The sequence below is a fragment of the Portunus trituberculatus genome, chromosome 37, assembly GCF_017591435.1.
Source record: "Portunus trituberculatus isolate SZX2019 chromosome 37, ASM1759143v1, whole genome shotgun sequence".
NCBI lineage: Eukaryota > Metazoa > Arthropoda > Malacostraca > Decapoda > Portunidae > Portunus > Portunus trituberculatus.
In genome coordinates, this window is record NC_059291.1 from 19420032 (window position 1) to 19439638 (window position 19607).

At 39.2% G+C, this 19607-nt stretch overlaps 1 protein-coding gene across 1 annotated transcript in view; it reads right to left on the reverse strand.

The window, feature by feature from the left end:
* Positions 1 to 12512: 12512 nt before the first annotated feature.
* LOC123514374 (transcriptional adapter 3-B-like) overlaps positions 12513 to 19607 on the reverse strand; it is a 60816-nt gene continuing 53721 nt past the window's right edge. The window contains 2 exon segments of the mRNA XM_045272258.1: positions 12513 to 13126; positions 14601 to 14762. Coding sequence (XP_045128193.1) covers positions 12980 to 13126; positions 14601 to 14762 — 309 coding nt within the window. The 3' untranslated portion in view covers positions 12513 to 12979.

The window sequence follows — 19607 nt, forward strand, 5'->3', positions numbered from 1 at the left end:
GACGTAGGCAGTGCAAGTGAGCACCGAGTATGGTGTGGCCCAGGCGGAGGTGGGCAGAAAATGCATATACAGTGGAGACTCAATACTTGAATGCCTAAATAGTCGAACTTTTCAATAGTCGAACGCAAAAGTTCGACTTACTACTCGAAAAAATACCTATTAGTTGAACGTCCATCCACGTGGCTGTAAACAAAGGATCTCTTCCTTCCCGCCGCCCCAAGCGCCCCATCGGGCGGCCGGGCCACCGCAGCTAGTTTATCCTTCGCTGTCATAAGAATAATAGTCCAGGCTTCAGCCCCATAGGCTCTGTAGTAAAACCTTGCATTTCGATATATATATATATATATATATATATATATATATATATATATATATATATATATATAATGTTTTTTGGTTGATCCTAGTCAATTCGAGGGTGCTGAGTCCAAATCCGATGTATGCCAGACTGTAAATGTTGAGCAATTTTTTTTATAGCCGAAAATATACCCACAAATATGTTTTTTTGCGTATAACTCCGAAAATATTATAGATACGACCCAAGTATGTATTAAACTCAAATACAAACTTGTATATTGCGGACATTTTGGTATCAATTTCATAGCTCTATGTGCAATAGAACACGATATAGAGCTTTGCTGTATGTATGAATAGATATCTGTATGAATTACAATTCACCTGGAGATAAATGTATGCATGAACATTTTGGCGGGTGTTGGGTATTGCATGTTGTATGTTTTGTTCTTTTCTTTCAGATCAGTCATGGAGAATATTTGTTTGATATGCGAGTCCAGCAAACCTAAACTCACAAGATCATCAAGAGTGCAAGCGGTACGTAATGCAAGCCAGCAACGTGGAGACCACCTAGCAGAAAAACTGACTGATGTAAGCTCATTCTTCTGTCACAAGAATTGTATCAGCACATACTGTTCCCCAGACCATATCAAACGATTCCTCAAAAAAAGGAAACAGGAGGAACCTAAAGAAACTCAACCAAAAACAAAACGGGTGCGTAGAAGTGAAACCAGCTTCCAGTTTTGAAGCACTGCCTGTTCTGTGGAGATGCATGTGAAATATACAAACCTGCCAAAAATCCAAGCAGATGGAGGGAAACATACCTGTGCAGAACTGCAGACAGAGAAGGACAAGTCTCTTTCAAAGACACTGTGCTAAGACATGCCAAACAAAGAAGTGACAAATGGGGGAATGAGGTGGTATTAAGAGCAAACTCAGCTGTGAGTGACCTGCATGCGGCTGATGCAAGGTATCACAAAGACTGCATGTCAAAATTCTTCAGTAATGCCCCATCATCTGTGACAGAAAAACCGGAGAAAGTCCTTGATCAGCTCATTGAGTATCTTCACTCAAACCATGAAAATATTTGGAACAGTGTAGAATTGCATAAACTGTATGAAGAGTTAGGGGGCAAACAGTTGGATCGCCGTTCACTTGTCAACTACGTCAAGAAAGCCCTGCACCCACACCTGCTTGTGCTCTCATCACCAGGTGTGGCATCCATCCTATTATTCAGGAGTAATGCCTCATCTGTGGCTAAACTACGGATTCTGGATGATAATGAGGATATTTCGAACATTCAAGCAACCTCAGACCTCGGCAAGAAGATCAGATCAGAGTGCCTCTCGCAGAAACTAGATGCCAGCACATACACTACGCAACTGTCAATGGACTCACTTGCAGGTATACGTGGCATTCATTCATTTCAACAAGTAGTTGCAGCTGTCTACTGATCCAGCTCCATGTACACTAGTGTATTACATTGTTGTTATGTTCAGTTTTGAGTATGCAGGGCTGAATCAGTAGAGAGCTGCAGTTGTGACTCAATTTCATCTTTATTTATGTTTGTATGTTTTTCATGTTTACATTCTTTACTTTCAGGAGAATTGGCACTGCTGTCAGAAATATCCCCTTCGCTCAAGTACACATTGCCAGCATTAATGATCGGTCATATTGTGCTAAGCTCAGTTTGTGATCAAGCCACCAGTTTGCAAGTTGCACTTGGTACCATGCTCAGCCACCAGAGAAACGTGATCGATCATTTCCACAGTTTCAAAGTAACTTCAAGCTACAATGAACTGAGACGATTTAGAATTTCTGCAGCTGCAGCTGTAGCTAAAGATGATCAAGGAATATCTCTGGGAGAAGAGATATTCTCTTCTTCAGCCTGTACATCTTCCTGATGGTCAGGCTGTGATACCTAACGAGGTACTACATATCATCAGCTGTGGTTGCAAGTCGGGCTGCAGATCAGCACTGTGCAACTCCTCTAAGTTCAGTCTTGCATGCACAGAATTCTGCAAATGCAAAGCAAAAGGAAATTGTGAGAACGTTGTGAAGAGTGTGTCACCGGAAGAGCTTAGTGGAGAGGAGGAGGACGAAGATGAGTAGGACTTCTGCGAACAAACTCTCTATAAAGTTTCCATCACTGACACTTCATTAAATCATCGTTCTCTCTTTGTTGAATGTGCCAAAAATTATCCATGTGACTTTCTCAACAATTATAATAAGTGTATTTTTTATATTATTATTTTTATTTGAATGTAAGCAAACCAATGTTCTGCTTGCACGTCATTTACAGTCAATAATGTTTACTTGGGTTAAGCCATGTATACTTTCTTTCCTTGAGCCATTACATACAATTTCTCTTCCAATGTTGGTATTTCTATGCACCCTATATATATATATATATATATATATATATATATATATATATATATATATATATATATATATATATATATATATATATATATATATATATATATATATATATATATATATATATATATATATATATATATATATATATATATATATATATCGCAGAATTTATTACCCAAATTTGTACCAAACAACTTGACTCTGTGTGACTAGAATTACAAAATTATCTCTCTCAATGCCGAGCTACCTGCATGATGCTGTGTTGGTTTTGATTCGTGAAAATAAAATAATGAAAAGTCCATATCACAGAGACTACGTAAGATAGAGCCATAATTTTGACACCAATAAATCCGCAGTACCCATATTTATATTCATGTTCAATACATATATAGGGTCTTAAGCTAATATTTTTAGAGTTATTGACGAAAAACTTAATTTCTCGTCGGCCATTTTGAATTTTCACCTCTAGAAAAAAATGCTCAACATTTACAGTCTGGCATACATCGGATTTGGATTCAGCACCCACGAATTGACTAGGTTCAACAAAAAAACATTATATATATCGAAATGCAAGGTCCACCTTCCTGTAGCCTGGACTATAACATTGTCCTGCGCTTTCTCTCCGCATTTTTTTTCTTTGCATTTAGAAGCTTACAATGGCAGCGAAGAGGCTTGCTAGTGATGAGAATAAGCCTACAAGAAAGAATGTAGTACAACCATCGAAAGGAAAAAGGAGATTATGGATAAATACGAGAAAGGAGGAAGAATAACCGATCTTGCCGCTGAGTACTTTATGGCAAAATCTACAGTAGCCACAATACTGAAGAAAACAGAGCTCATTAAAAGAGCTGATGTGGTGATTGGTGTGAAAAGGCAATTTAAGCGACCTGCGGCAGTGGAAGAAATGGAAAAATTGTTGATCGGATAAACCAAAGGCAAATGGCTGGTGATTCTTTGTCAGAGGGCATAATTTGTGTGAAAGCTAGGCTGCTGGATCGTGATCTTATTTCTGATACTACATCTGACTCCAATGATGATTTTAAAGCAAGTAAAGGGTGGTTTGTGAATTTCAAGAAAAGAACTAGAATTCATTCTGTTGTGAGGCATGGCGAGGCCACAAGTCAGGAGTAAACATAATGCTATACGTCACTGTGTCACTAACTCCCACGATGGATGGTGGGAGTGACAGCGATTTCACGGTGTCCAATTCCGCCACCTCTCCCGCGCGCTTTACTTCTACACCTCGGATCTCTCGCCATGTTGCCAGGAGACAACTTTTGAATGAAAGTGGTATCAGAAGGGCTTTGGAATTAACAGTTTCTACAATAATAGAGAGCGAAGATAGTGATGTTCTGGGCTATGATACGGATATAGGAGGTTCAACCACCGATGGGGACATTCCACTACAACCACCAGCAACTCCTATTGTATATATTTTATATATGTTTTTGCAAAAAAAAATATACAAATTAGATCACTTTGCAAACATTTTGATTGAGAGAGAGAGAGAGAGAGAGAGAGAGAGAGAGAGAGAGAGAGGAGTGGGGGGGGCGATACAAAAGGCCCGTTTTCTATCGCTCTAGCCAAGGCCGTTGGACCTGATCGGACGCAAGGCCACGTAGCTACACCGGATGATACTACCTCATTCAACCTGTGATGTGATATTTTGGTAACCATAGCATCCAGAGACTTCTGGTTTTTTGCATTGCAAAGAGGAAGTGTTGCTTGTGGGCAGAACACCATTTGTTCTCACTCGTTTATTGAATTTCCAATTATAGTCAGTATGTGAATACAGGCTATTTTGTGTGTCTCGCCAAACCTCCCGAGTTAACACGAGCTAAAAATCCCAACATTCCCGAGTTTTAGGGGTTAATTGTGATGAGACTGGCCTGTTTTCGAAAAATAGCTACGTAACATGATCTATATAACAAAGGAAGAGAAGTGTTTGCCAAGACACAAGCCTATGAAAGACAGGCTAACCTTGTTTCTGTGGATCTGTGCGCCAATGCTAGCGGCGACTGCAAAATTAAACTGCTGCTTTTTCTAAACTTGGGTTTGGCAATGGCTGGAATGAATTACCTGATTTATAGGTATCAGTAGTCAATTTTTTTTAATACTCGAACGAATACTGGAACGAATTAAGTTCGAGTATTGATTCTCCACTATATATATATATATATATATATATATATATATATATATATATATATATATATATATATATATATTGTTCTCAAAAACTGTGCTTCCGTGCTTGCATCTTGCCTGGCCAAACTCTTCCAACTTTGTCTATCAACTTCTACCTTTCCTTCCTGCTGGAAGTTCGCCTACATTCAGCCTGTTCCTAAAAAGGATGACCGTTCTAACTCCTCAAACTACCGTCCTATAGCTTTAATCTCTTGCTTGTCTAAAGTTTTTTAATCCATCCTGAATAGGAAGATTCTCAAACATCTGTCACTTTACAATCTTCTGTCTAATCGCCAGTATGGCTTCCGTCAAGGTCGCTCTACTGGTGATCTGACTTTCCTTACTGAGTCTTGGTCATCCTCTTTTAGAGATTTCGGTGAAACTTTTGCTGTGGCGTTAGACATATCAAAAGCTTTTGATAGAGTCTGGCACAAAGCTTTGATTTCAAAACTGCCCAACTACGGCTTCTATCCTTCTCTCTGCAACTTTATCTCATGTTTCCTTTCCGACCGCTCTATTGCTGCTATGGTAGATGGCCAATGTTCTTCTTAATCTATTAGTAGTGGTGTTCCTTAGGGTTCTGTCCTGTCACCCACTCTCTTTCTATTATTTATGAATGACCTTCTTAACCAAACTTCTTGCCCTATCCACTCCTACGCTGATGATTTTCCACGTCCTTTCAGAGACGACCAACCCTTCAGGAAGTCAACAGATCACTCAGGGACGCCACAGAACGCCTGACTTCCAATCTTTCTAAGATTTCTGATTGGGGCAGAGAAAATCTAGTAGTTTTCAATGCCTCAAAAACTCAGTTCCTCCATCTGTCAACTTGACACAACCTTCCAGACAACTATCCCCTCTTCTTCAACGACACTCAACTGTCTCCCTCTTCCACAATGAATATCCTCAGTCTGTCCTTTGATCATAATCTTAACTGGAAACTTCACATCTCGTCTTTTGCTAAAACAGCTTCTATGAAGTTAGTGTTCTGAGGCGTCTCCGCCAGTTTTTCTCACCCCTCCAACTGCTTACTCTGTATAAAGGCCTTATCCATCCCTGTATGGAATACTCTTCACATGTTTGGGAGGTTCCAGTCACACAATCTTACTAGATAGGGTGGAATCAAAAGCTCTTCGTCTCATCAACTCCCCTCTTCTGACTAACTGTCTTCAGCCTCTTTCTCACCACCGGAATGTTGCATCTCTTTCTATCTTTTATCGCTATTTTCATGGTAACTGTTCTAGTGATCTTGCTAACTGCATGCCTCCCCTCCTGCGGCCTCGCTGCACAAGGCTTTCTTCTTCCTCTCATCCCTATTCTGTCCAAATCTCTAATGCAAGTGTTAACCAGTACTCTCAATCATTCATCCCTTTCACTGGTAAACTCTGGAACTCCCTCCCTGCATCTGTATTTCCGAATTCCTATGATTTGTCTTCTTTTAAGAGGGAGGTATCGAGGCATTTTCTCTCCAACTTTGGCTGACGCTTTTACATTTTTTTAGTGCGTCAGCACTCAAGTGGGCCTTTTCTTTTAATCTTTCTTTTTTTTTGCCCTTGGCTGGCCCTCTTTCCTACTTGAAAAAATAAATAGATAAAATAAATAAATACATAAATAAATAAATAAATGAATATATATATATATATATATATATATATATATATATATATATATATATATATATATATATATATATATATATATATATATATATATATATATATATATATATATATATATATATATATATATATATATATATATATATATATATATATAAACATGTTTTATTTGCCTTATAAGTTTATAACCACCAGGGAATGCAGGGAAAACTAGGGGGTGGTTAGGAAGCATGGGAGAAATCTTCTTAAGTTACTCCTGAAAACGTTTTCTATGAAAATGCTGGCTTCTAACAGATGGCAGCACTGTCGCTGTCCTCCAAACTTTAACCCACACCATAACATCGTCCTTGTATATGCCTTGACTGTAACTCACTCACTCTCAGCGGCAGACCAGGACATCAAAGGATGGGGCGGCACTGGCACAGGGATAACACTAGCGAGGGTCTGTGACGAGCGAGGGGAGCGAGGTACACTTACTCACCAGGACTCAGGCAGGACTCATTCAGATAGGCAGGAGGCAGGAAACACTTAACACAGCTCCTTAAGTTTACTTGGGTACAACACAGTACATTACAAGGCAGTGCAAGGTAATACAGAGGGCAAGAGCGGAGATGGAGAACTCACAGTGGTGACAAGAGCAACGGAGAGGAGGCCAAGACAAGCCTGCTGGAGAAGAAGCGCCAGAGGACCAGACTGTCCTCACACAGGAGAACTGGGTAGACGCCGAGAGCGGGGACAGGCAAGCAGCAAACAACCGGGCCAAGAGCGGGGCAAGCAGGCTGTGGGCATGCTTTTATACAGCCCCTTTGGGCTGCTCTGCACTGATTGGTTCATCATGAGCCAATCACTGTTGATTTATCCACTTGCTCGGCCATGCACATATGGTGCCCACTTACTGTCTCTCTCAACACCACCACCTCACTCCAACTTCACTACCCCCCCCTTTGTGCTGCCGTAACGCTGCCCTCCTCTCACGAAAAATAGTTGTCCCGACTATTTATTGTCACTGTCACAACATACTCTGCAACATTGTTTTATACCACTGTCACCCACCACCTCACTGTCTGGCGACGAGGGTGGTCCCTGCTGGCCCCACATGAAGTATCCTTCCTCCACACCAGCCCACAGGCAGTTGATATGGACGATGCGCCGCCACTTGCTTGTGCCGACATCCAACTTGTAGGTGACGGCTGTGAGTTGTTACAGAACGGTGTACGGCCTTCCCATGTTCCCAGTAGTTCTCCAACTTCTTTGGAGTGGTGCCTCATTTCTTACGAGGCTTGTACCACTAACCGCGGTCCCTCACCGCATACTGGGCATCACCGGCGCGCAGCTGCTACCAGCGAGTCATGGTTTGCCCCGCGAGACGACGATTGTTCAACACCTGTCACCGCGTAGCCTCTATCCGCTGCTGCAACGGCATTTCCAACTCATGTGCCATCTGTGGTAGCTCTTCCTCAGGTGGTCGTCCAGTGGCCAGGTCCAGAGGCAGCCTCATCTCTTCTCTCTTGGCCAATGGGACACTGCTATGTGGCTGCTTCATCGGCGGACTGTCTGCCGTGTTGGGGGGATGAACCAGCGACATGCAGCCAAGGTCTTGTGCATCTCGGCTGAAGACGTCCTCGTGCTCCATCAGCCACTTCTCCAACTTCATCACCTGCTCAGGAGTCTGTTTGGTGGAACTACATACCTCCAAGTCCACCGCATCTGGAGATAGCGCGGGGCTCGCTTCACCCACATCTCCGTCCACCTCACGATCGTTGCTGCTTACCACTGCCTGGTGTTCACAGGCTCTCACAGCAGCATCTGCAACCTCACCTTCCCTCATGACTCAGCAGTGCAGCTCCAGCCTCTCGTCCTTGACATCTGAACTCGTCACGGGGCTCTTGACCTGTTCAGCAGCGTCCTCCAGGATCAGTGGTAACATTTCCTCACATACCTGCATTTCCATCCTTCCAGAGTCCACACACGCTGCACTCTGAACCAGGGAGTCCAGCCCCACCAGATAGGGTTTCTCCATGTCGGCCACGAATGCTGGTAGCTTCTCAATGCCAGCCACCATGTAGACATCACGGGGCCTCATGGCGTCGTACAGTGGCCAGTCATGCCACACAGCTGCCGGTCTGACACAGGGAGATCTTGCGCTGCCACAACTTCTTCAACGATGGTCTTTGCCGCACCAGTGTCCACCACCACAGGACACAGGCGGCAGTCCACCTCGCTCTCAATGACTCCAGTGCATCCCTTGCACTATTGTCTCACTGCCACCAGTTCTTCCTTGATATCTTCTGTCAGGTCCTGCCACACCATCGCTGCATTTATTTCCTGTCTCCTTTCCCTTGCCTGTTTCATTTCACTTATTATTTTGTTTATCCGCACATCCAATGCACTTGTTTCTTGTTTATTTTCACTTATTTCCCGTTTTATTTCACCCATTTCCTGTTTCATTTTACTTGCCATTTTGTCCATTCGCACATTTGTTTCTTGTGCCATTTTGTTCATTGCCTGTACCAATCCAGTGACCAAGTTTTTCAGACTTTTCCAATCTGGCTCACTGTCTTCCGGCATCTCACTGACTTTCACGTCTGAGTCTGTCATTGTTCACGTGTACCTGGCAACCTCGCTAGCCAAACTTTATCTCAAAACTCCTGACACAATTGTAATGACCGCCGCCCGAACAAACAGGGATACCTCACCCAAGGTCCTTACTCACAGCTTCCACAGCCGCGACTGTAACTCACTTACTCTCAGCGACAGACCAGGACAGCAAAGGACGGGGCGGCACTGGCACAGGGATAACATTGGTGAGGGTCTGTGATTAGTGAGGGGAGTGAAGTACACTTACTCACCAGGACTCAGGCAGGACTCACTCAGACAGGCAGGAGGCAGGAAACACTTAGCACAGCTTCTTAAATTTACTTGGGTACAACACAGTACATTACAAGGCAGTGCGAGGTAATACACAGGGCAAGAGCAGAGACGGAGAACACACAACAGTGACAAGAACGGCAGAGAGGAAGCCAAGACAAGCTGTTGGAGAAGTAGCGCCGGAGAACCAGACTGTCCTCATGCAGGAGAACTGGGTAGATGCCGAGACTGGAGACAGGCAAGCAGCAAGTAAGTAACTGGGCCAAGAGCAGGGCAAGCAGGCTGCAGGCATGCTTTTATACAGCTCCTTTCGGCCGCTCTGCACTGATTGGCTCATCATGAGCCAATCACTGTTGGTTTATCCACCTGCTCGGCCATGCACATCCGGTGTCCACTTCCTGTCTCTCTCAACACCACCACCTCACTCCAACTTCACTACCTCCCCCTTTGTGCCCCGTATATATATATATATATATATATATATATATATATATATATATATATATATATATATATATATATATATATATATATATATATATATATATATATATATATATATATATATATATATATACAGGCAACTCCCGCTTAATGAAGGGGTTACGTTCCTAAAAAACTCTTCGTTAAGCAAAACTTCGTTAAGCGAACCGATTATAACAAGTTTAACCCCTGACTTGAACTTCCATTGAGAGTAAACAAAGCGAGAGTGCATCATAGTACAGTGAAAGATTTAATGAAAGTAAAACTTATGAAGTTAATCATTTAGGCAGTTTAATTTAAGTCATTATAATGTACACTAATGTATGTATGTACGTAACTTTATAATGTTGATTATCTTAAAGTTATGAAGGGAGGGAGAGTGAAACGGAAAGACACTAACCGGCAACCTGTGGAATGTAAACAAAGGACGCATCATCGTACCGCATACAAAACTTATGTACCACATTTCCACAAGGCTTTCCATTTTATCCATTGTAGTCAGGAGTTCAGGTGGTTCTTTTAGCTTGTGTACTGACTGGCAGTACTGGGTTGGGATTATTACCCAATATTCGGGTATGTCTTTAATCACCAAATCCTCATCTTCTCTTCCAAATGTAGCTAGGAGTTCCTATATGGATATTCACTCGAGGGAGAACAAGGGGGATGACGTAGGCGGCGCGCAATAGCCGTGGCCGCGCTTTATAAGGTGGGGGCATGGTGGTGTCCTCACACAGAACACCACCGCTCTTGTCTGAGCAACACCCCTGTGGGACCCTCTGCCCTATTCCACCCAGCAGGCAGATTCAGGCTGAGAGAGAGAGAGAAGGAGGACGGCAGAGAGAGACGCGACGCCATACCTCCCTCCCGGGACGCCACCGGTCACGCCACCTCACCCCGTCCCAAAGCTGAGTCACCTGAAGTTCCCCCATGGTTCTCCCTGTAGAGATAGGGTAGATAGGCGATTTCATGACGGTGCTGTGTGGCTAGTCGAGTAAAGTGTTCTATTTTTGCTAAGTTTGGCTGTTTCTCCCCCCTCTTGGATCCGTTACATCTTTCTTTTTTTTAACCACTCGGCCTAAGCTTCACTTAGGCCCAGTACAGTAGGCCTGAACGTCACATAGGCCAGTACACTTGCATGGAAGATACGGTCTCACCAACCTTCTTAATAGAGTCTACTGATTTGAAAATAGTAGAGACAGTAGATGGAGTCAAGATGGTGGCGAGCAATGTTATTTATTAGTTTTCTCACCTCTCTTGTGTCTGTGAATAATATCCAGCTTCACTTCAAAGTAAGAGACTTCCTGGTCTTAACAACGCTAGTCGACATTGCAGGGCATTTTGGTGGTAAGTTGAGCAAGGGAAGACGAGCTGCTGTTGACGCTGTTATTGTTTTGAACAGGGGGAGTGAGTGTTGCGTGTTTTGTCTACGAGAGGCAGTGGTGTATTCAAAAACCTGTTGGCTTGCATGATATGGCAGTACTTTCAAACTTGGAAAAAATTACCTGGATAAAACTTCGTTAAAGCGAGTTTGGTGTTTGTTAAACGAGCAGATGGTAATAAAATGAAACCATTGTAGCGAAATTTCGTTGTGTGAATCTTTGTTAAGCAGGGGTTGCATGTATTTATATATATATATATATATATATATATATATATATATATATATATATATATATATATATATATATATATATATATATATATATATATATATATATATATATATATATATATATATATATATATATATATATATATATATATATATATATATATTGTATATATTTATTTATTATACGTAATTTCAACATTTATTCACTCACCACATTTCTTTCTTAAGTACTGTAATTCAATTTATTTGTTTATTATTGATTTTTCATTCGTTCAAAACCCGTTTCTTTTACAAATGGGATAATTAATTAAATTATTACATACAACTCTTTTATTACACCTATCTACATTTACACACCGCATAGTGTAGTGGTTACCGGTTAGCACACTCAGCTCACAACCAAGAAGGTCTGGGTTCGAGTCCCGGGTGCAACAAGCCAAATGGGCGTGCCTCTTAATGTATGAAGCCCCTGTTCACCTGGCTGCAAGTAGGCACAGGATGTAATTCGAGGAGTTGTGGCCTGGCTTTCCTGGTGTGTGGAGTGTGTTAATTGTGGTCTCAGTCCTACCTGAAGATTGGTCTATGAGCTCCCTTCGTAATGGGATAGACTGGCTGGATGACCAGCAGGCGAGCGTGAATACTGCTCTGAAGTTCATCATTCATCCTACTTTGGTAGAGATCCTTCCAACTTCCCTTTCTCATGCAGTAAGCTACCTACCTTAGTATCATACTTTCTTTTTCTTATCTTTCTTATATTCAAATCAAACCCATATTAATTTATGTACTGCAAATACTACTTCCTGCATTTAGTCCAATTTCATTTCATCCTAGTCAATCCATTTAATATATATCTACAGGCTACACACCATCAACTTTGATACTTCATCTTTTCTGCTTTCTGATAGGACTGCCTTACTCTTGCCATTCCCATCATCTCAAAGTAAATCATCAGAACTCATGAGTGTATGAATACCAAAAGCATGTTTTTGTAACATCCTTAACTCTCCAAGGGATCACAAGACTTTATGGAAGTAAAAAAAAAAAAATAATTAATACTCATTTGCAATAATTAATACCTTTATTAATATGGGTGAAAATAATTTCTTGTAAATTTTACATAAAAACATGTGTTTTTACTTCTCTTTTGAATTAAAGCACTATGTATTTTCCAATAGCACCGCATGGAAAAATCCAAACACTGTTTCTATGAAAATTTGTGTAGCATACAGGTCATATATTGAACATCCAATCAAGACTTACAATATTCCTTTCTAGTGTTATCAAACATCAATCTACAATAAATTTTGCATAACCTTCCCTTTGATCTTCAATAGATATAAAATCAAATCATTACACAGTAAATATATATACATGTTAAATATACTTCTTAGTGGAAAGGCAACTTTACTTCATACATTATGTAAGAAACCTTGTGCGTCTCATTGAAGAAAAAAGAATACCTGGAAGCATAATACGAGAAGCTTTATATATGGTCATATTTTATAAATATCCATCCATTATCGTATCATCTCTAGCAATTATTATTAGACGCTAAATCTAGTTGTCTAACTATTCCTTCTCGATCTTTAATTGCTTTCCATGCAATATCTTTGTCCTTCTTGGAGGGAGTCTTCTTCTTCTGCCGTGAAGCTGCAATGTTTCGGTAGGCCTCCAACACCTGAACCAAGTAAAATGTGTTAATTACTTTTCTACACTTTGTGCTTTACAAAAAAAAAAAAAAAAAAAAAAAAAAAAAAAAAAAAAAAAAAAGTTTGTTTGTGATATATTACATTGTCTAATCTTCAACAAGAGATACAGGATAGCAAAAACATCTAAATGAAGCATTAACAAAATCAATGGACTTCATCCTTGTTGCACTTCAAATTAGTACTATTGATATTTTGCTTATTCTGTTCTCCCCTATTTATTTCCTATTTCAACCATATGAACAGTTGAATGATTAACATAGTAATCACTATTTCAATAATAATAATAATAATAATAATAATAATAATAATAATAATAATCCACTAATTGAGCAAAGAAATGCTGATTTAAGACAAGCCAATGGCATAATATATTAAGAAAAAAAGATCATCCACTATACCACTTTCAATATGTCAGTTCCAACTTTAAGAACTGATTATCCTTTATTAAATGTCTTAAAAAATCATTTATGTTACAATAAAATATTAATTTCTAGTTATCAATATCACTTGGTACTGAATGTGGGTCTTTCTATGCAAATAATATCAATGGAAAAAAAGTATGTAATTCAGAATTATATCAAAGATAAAAGTTTTTATAAGGTGAATAATTCAAAATCAAAATAAAAGAAATATGACATATCAGCACCCAAGAATGTTATAATCTAACTGTAAAAGGAAATAACATTTGTACCAATGCCACACAATAACATGAGAAGCTGTAAAGATGCTTTTTTAACTTACCACACATAACAGTCCCTGTACAAAAATAACTAATATCTCTGTCTATATACACCTGCCATGCCTTCTTATAAGTTGGTCTATCTTCCTTCATTACTGGGATGCATTTTTACCTGAGTTTTGGGTATGATCGTATAATTTTATTTACATTTCGAAAGGTCTATGGTGGTCAGAAGATTAGTGGCCACAGTCTTCACTATTCTAATTAATAGCATTTTATTTTTTAATCACTTACATTTAACCTTTGTTTGTTTCAATTCCAGTATCCATCAACAAAGCTCTCCCAAATGACAGCAAAACAAATCCAACCTCACAGCTACCCAAGCATACCAATAACCTCCTAAGTAAACCATACAGGCCAGCACACTACCACTGTACTAGTCAGAGGCTATAATCACATCTTCATTCACATTCTTTTTCCTAATCCCTTGAAAATCTTGCCAAGTTCTCCATAAACACATTTATCACAATATAACTTAAACTTAGATTCATCAGTAACATTAAAAATAATTAATTAACTTCCACTACATATTAATTTAACCAAACATCATGTCCACACTGTACAGCCACATGTATGAGCAAGAGGAAATATTATAAGCTTACTTGACTCTCAAGTAATGAATGAGGAAAATGCAAAATGTATAAACAAACACAGAATCTTATCATTAAACATTTGCTTTTGATACTCAGTCCAAACCACCTCACCTTTTGGTCAGCATCACGGAGACGTTTTTTCAGGTCATGACGCACAAGGGAATCCCGAGCCAAGTTAAGCAGGCGAGTCAGCTGCGAAATATTATGGTTGGACACAGCACGAAGCTCAGTCTGGCATCGCCTCAGCTCCATCAGAATCTCATCATCGTCATCCTATATGTTGAGCAACAGCTTTATATCAATCTTTTATCTACAGTGTTTGATGATACAAGAGATAATTTGTTTTTGTGTTTACATAAACAGGAATCCACAGTAACCACCATTAACTTAAGCAAACTAGATGAACATACTGTATTTCTTGACTATGAGATATATGTATAATTGCCTATACAGTGTTCTCATATCATCCTGTAAGTTTTATTCAGCTTTCAGTATTATGGCAATCCTTCCATTATGACTTATTCCTTACTATAATAAAAGTACTATTCTGACTATCATTACAAATAAACTTAAATTGATTTTGAAGACTAGAAAAGAGAACTATGACAACAGAAAAAGGTTAAGAAGGCCTTCTCTGTAAGTGAATGATATGTGTGAAGGGAACATGGAATGAGAGAATAAACAAAGCAGCAAGAAAAAACAACTGATCATGATAGAGATGAATAGAGACTGATAGTGGTGAGTACATGATAATGATGTGGTCCATTCATAAGGACCAGGTTGAGGTGCACAACACGTTATAGGAAGTACCTTGCATTTGCTGTTGTCTAAGGACTGGAGGCCACAACCTCTCGGGTTACATCCCGTACCTATTTACTGCTAGGTGAACAGGGGCCACACATTAAGAGGCTTGCCCATTTGCCTCGCCGTGCCGGGACTCGAACCCGGCCCTCTCGACAGAGTCGTGTGCTAACCACTACACTACATGGTGTGTGTGTGTGTGTGTGTATTTACCTAGTTGTAGTTTTACAGGGCCTGGGCTTTATGCTCGTGTGGTCCCGTCTCCATATCTACACTTATCCAATTTTTCTTTAAAACTATGTACACTCTTTGCTGACACCACTTCCTCACTCAAACTGTTCCAAGTCTCAACACATCTTTGCGGTAAACTAAATTTTTTAACATCTCTCAGACATCGTCCCTTCCTTAGTTTCTTACTATGCGATCTTGTGCTTCTAAGGTCATATTCTTCTCTCAAGATCAGTTTCTCATTATCCACTTCATCCATTCCGTTAATCAATTTATAAACTTGTATCAGATCCCTCTCTCTTCTCTGCTCCAAGGTTGGTAGATCCATTACCTTTAGTCTCTCCTCATATGCCATCCCTTTAAATTCTGGAACCATTCTTGTAGCCATTTTTGTAGTCTCTCTAATTTTCTTATGTGTTTCTTTTATGGGAGTCCACACAACTCCTGCATATTCCAATCTAGGTCTTATTTTAGTACTTATCAATTTCTTCATCATTTCCTTGTCCATATAGTGAAATGCTACTCCAATATTCCTTAGCAAATTATACGTCTCTCTGAAAATTCTATCAATATGGCTTACCGGTTGATTATTTTCTTCCATTGTCACTCCCAAGTCCTTTTCCTTTTTACTTTTTCTAGTTCTACTCCATCTCCCATCTTATAGATTCCCACTGGTCGTCTTTCACTTTTCCCATTTCCATGACATGGCTTTTGTCCACATTGAATTCCATCTCCCATTTTTTGCTCCATTTCCAGATCTTGTTTAAGTCTTCCTGTAGTATTTCACAATCCTCTTTTGTTTAATGACTCTGCACAGTTTCGCATCGTCCGCAAACAGATTTATGTAGCTGTTCACTCCTCTGGCATGTCATTTATATATACGAGAAAAGTATTGGTGCCAATACTGACCCCTGTGGCACTCCGCTGTCTACTGTTCTCCACTTGACTTCATATCTTTAACTATCGTCCTTATTTCTCTCCCCTTAAGTAATTCTTCATCCATCTCAATGTGCTTCCTTTTAAGCCACCCTTCTCCTCTAACTTCCATAGTAATCTTTCATGTGGCACTTTATCAAAAGCCTTTTTAGATCTAAATAAATACAGTCAACCCATCCTCTCTCTCTTGTACTTTATCAACTATTCTAGAGTAGAAACTCAATAAATTTGTCACACATGACCGACCTTTTCTAAAACCAAATTGGCTATTTGATAATATTTTGTTGTCTTCAAGAAACTCAATCCATTGCTTCTTTATTACTTTTTCACACATCTTGCATATTACACTAGTTAGTGATACCGGTCTGTAATTTAAAGGTTCTTCCTTCCTTCCGCTCTTATATATGGGAACCACCTCAGCTCTTTTCCACTCCACTGGCACTGTTCCATTTTCTATTGAGCATTTTATGATGTTGTATATTGGACTTGCTAGTTCTTCCCTACATTCTTTCAGTATTCTGCCTGAGACTTCATCCGGTCCCATTGCCTTTTCCTCATCCAATTCCGTCATCAACTTTTTATTTCAAGCTTGGTTACTTTAATCTCTTTCATATAGACAGTCTCTATTACCCTGTGGTCTTTCAAATTTGGATTCCTTAGTAAAGACCTCATGAAATTTACTATTTAACAGTTCTGCCATACTTTTGGGTCTTCCACCATTCCTTTTCTCCTTTTAACCTTTCTATTGTTTCTTTTGTCTTATTTTTCCATTTATGAATCTGTAGAACAATTTTGGTTGTTCCTTACATTTTTCGACAATGTCCTTTTCATAGTTCTTTTCTTCTTCCTTTCTCACCTTAGCATATTCATTTCTTGCTGTTTTGAAGTTTTCCTTATTTTCTGGATTTCTGTTTCTTCTCCACCTTTTCCATGCTCCATCTCGTTTCTCCTTTGCCCTAGCACATCTTGCATTAAACCAATCTTTCTTTCCTTCTTCTTTAGGTCTATATTTCGGAACATATTCCCTGACCCCAGTTTTGTATATTTTCAAAAATAAGTTATATTTCTCTTGAACCGTTAATGAGTTTTCCATCTCCTCCCAGTTTACGTTTTAAAATAGTTCTTGAGATTCTCAATATCAGCCTTTCTGTAATTTAATCGGTCTCCTTTGTATGATTCATCTCTATCTTCCTTTCCTTCTTCTATATCCATTTCTAATATTACATGGTCACTCTTTCCCAATGGGCACTTGTATCTTATATCATCGTTAATTGGTATATCCCTTGTAAAAACTAGGTCTAATCTTGCCGGCTCATCGTTTCCTCTGAATCTTGTGTTTTCCTTTACTCTTTGGACCATCAAATTATCTATCATTAGGTTCAGGAATCTATCTCCCAGGCATCTTCCCCATACCACTTTCATAATTTTCCCAGTCTACCTCCTTACAGTTGAAATCTCCTACCAATATCACTTTTCTCCTTTCCTTAATGATTCTTGTAAGACTCCTTATTGTGTCATCTATCATGTCTCTATATTCTTGGTTAGTCCATGAGTTTGTTTTTGGTGGCACATATGTTCCAATGATTGTTAACTCCTTTTATTAATATGCATCTTAACATACAGTATTTCTGATTTTCCTTCCCAAACTCCACTTGATTTACCACTATCTCCTTCCTTAACATCATCATGACTCCTCCTCCTCCTTTACCCACTCTGTCTCTCCTCCATATATTATACCTTTTATCTATGTCTATTTTATTGCCTCATTTAACTTTGTTTCCACCAGGCATACAATATCTGGTTCTTCTTTCTTTATGTAATCTCTTAATTCTAATTTACTAGATAAAATCCCATCTATGTTTGTATACATCATTTTTAATCTCTTGTTCTTATCATTTTAGTTAAACTTGCTCCATTCTTTTCTCTTCTTTCTCTTTTATATACCATTTCCTTATCCTGTCTCCTATAATTCTCCAAAAATGCCTTCTTCTCCTCCTCTGACCTTTCATTATTTTTTCTCTTGCTTCTGCCACCAGTTCATTGTGTCTCTTCCTTTCCTCCTCGTTTCTATTTTTCTTTATATATATATCTTTGCAACCTTCTGTTTCTCTGAGTTTCGTTTTTCTATATAGTACTTCTTCTGCTGCTGCTTGTGATTTTAGTAATATCTTAATTGGTCTCACTGTTCCTTCTTGATATGGTCCCATTCTATGGATTTCTTCTACTTCCTCTTCTAAGTTCTGTCTATCCTCGTCATTCAGATGTTTTAGTAGGTCTTTACTGATTTCATTTCGTCTTTTTCCTTCTTGGTCTATATTTAACATTTTTTCTTTCAGTCCAAAAATAATTACACTCTTCTTTTTTCTGCAATTTCTCTTACTAAATTTTCTTTTTTCTTGAGGACTCCTATCATTTTGCTTGTCATATTTTCATCTCTTTCTTTTAACTGTTCTTGAAATACTTCTTGAAATGATTCCTTGTCTTTCTTATCTTGGATTCTCCATGCTTGTACTTCTTTTTTAATCACGTCTTGTACTCTTTCTTCTTCTTTGTTAACTAGATCTTTTAACTTCTCTTTTTCTTTCTCGGCTTTACCGAGTCCTTCTTCCATCAATTTCTTGTAGTTCGCTATTTGGACTTTTAATTCTTTATTTTCGGTTCTTAGCCTAGTTTCGTTTTCTTCCACTCTTTTTATCCTTTCTTTCAATTTCTGGAGCTCTTTATCCTGTTCTTCATTCTCTTTCATTCCCATACTCTCCTTTATCAAATTATCTAATATACGTTCGATAGTCAAGACTCTATCAAATAGTGAAGTTTGTGCCGTATCAAAGCCTTCAAATTCTCTATCTCCCTCACCAACATTGTCATCATCAGCTTTCATTCTTTCCCTTGTCACATACCTGCATTTAGATGGAATATCTTTCTCACTCATTATTATTTAACACTGTATTCATGAAAAAAAAAAAATGAGTCCACACTTATTGCCCAGGCCACTGTAAACACAAACAAAGGAAGTGAAGATCAGCTGATTCTCGGGAGCGACGGTATTGCGTCCTTCCTCTACCGCGTCTCGTGTGTGTGTGTGTGTGTATTTACCTAATTGTATTTACCTAATTGTAACATACGGGAAAAGAGCTATGCTCGTGTTGTCCC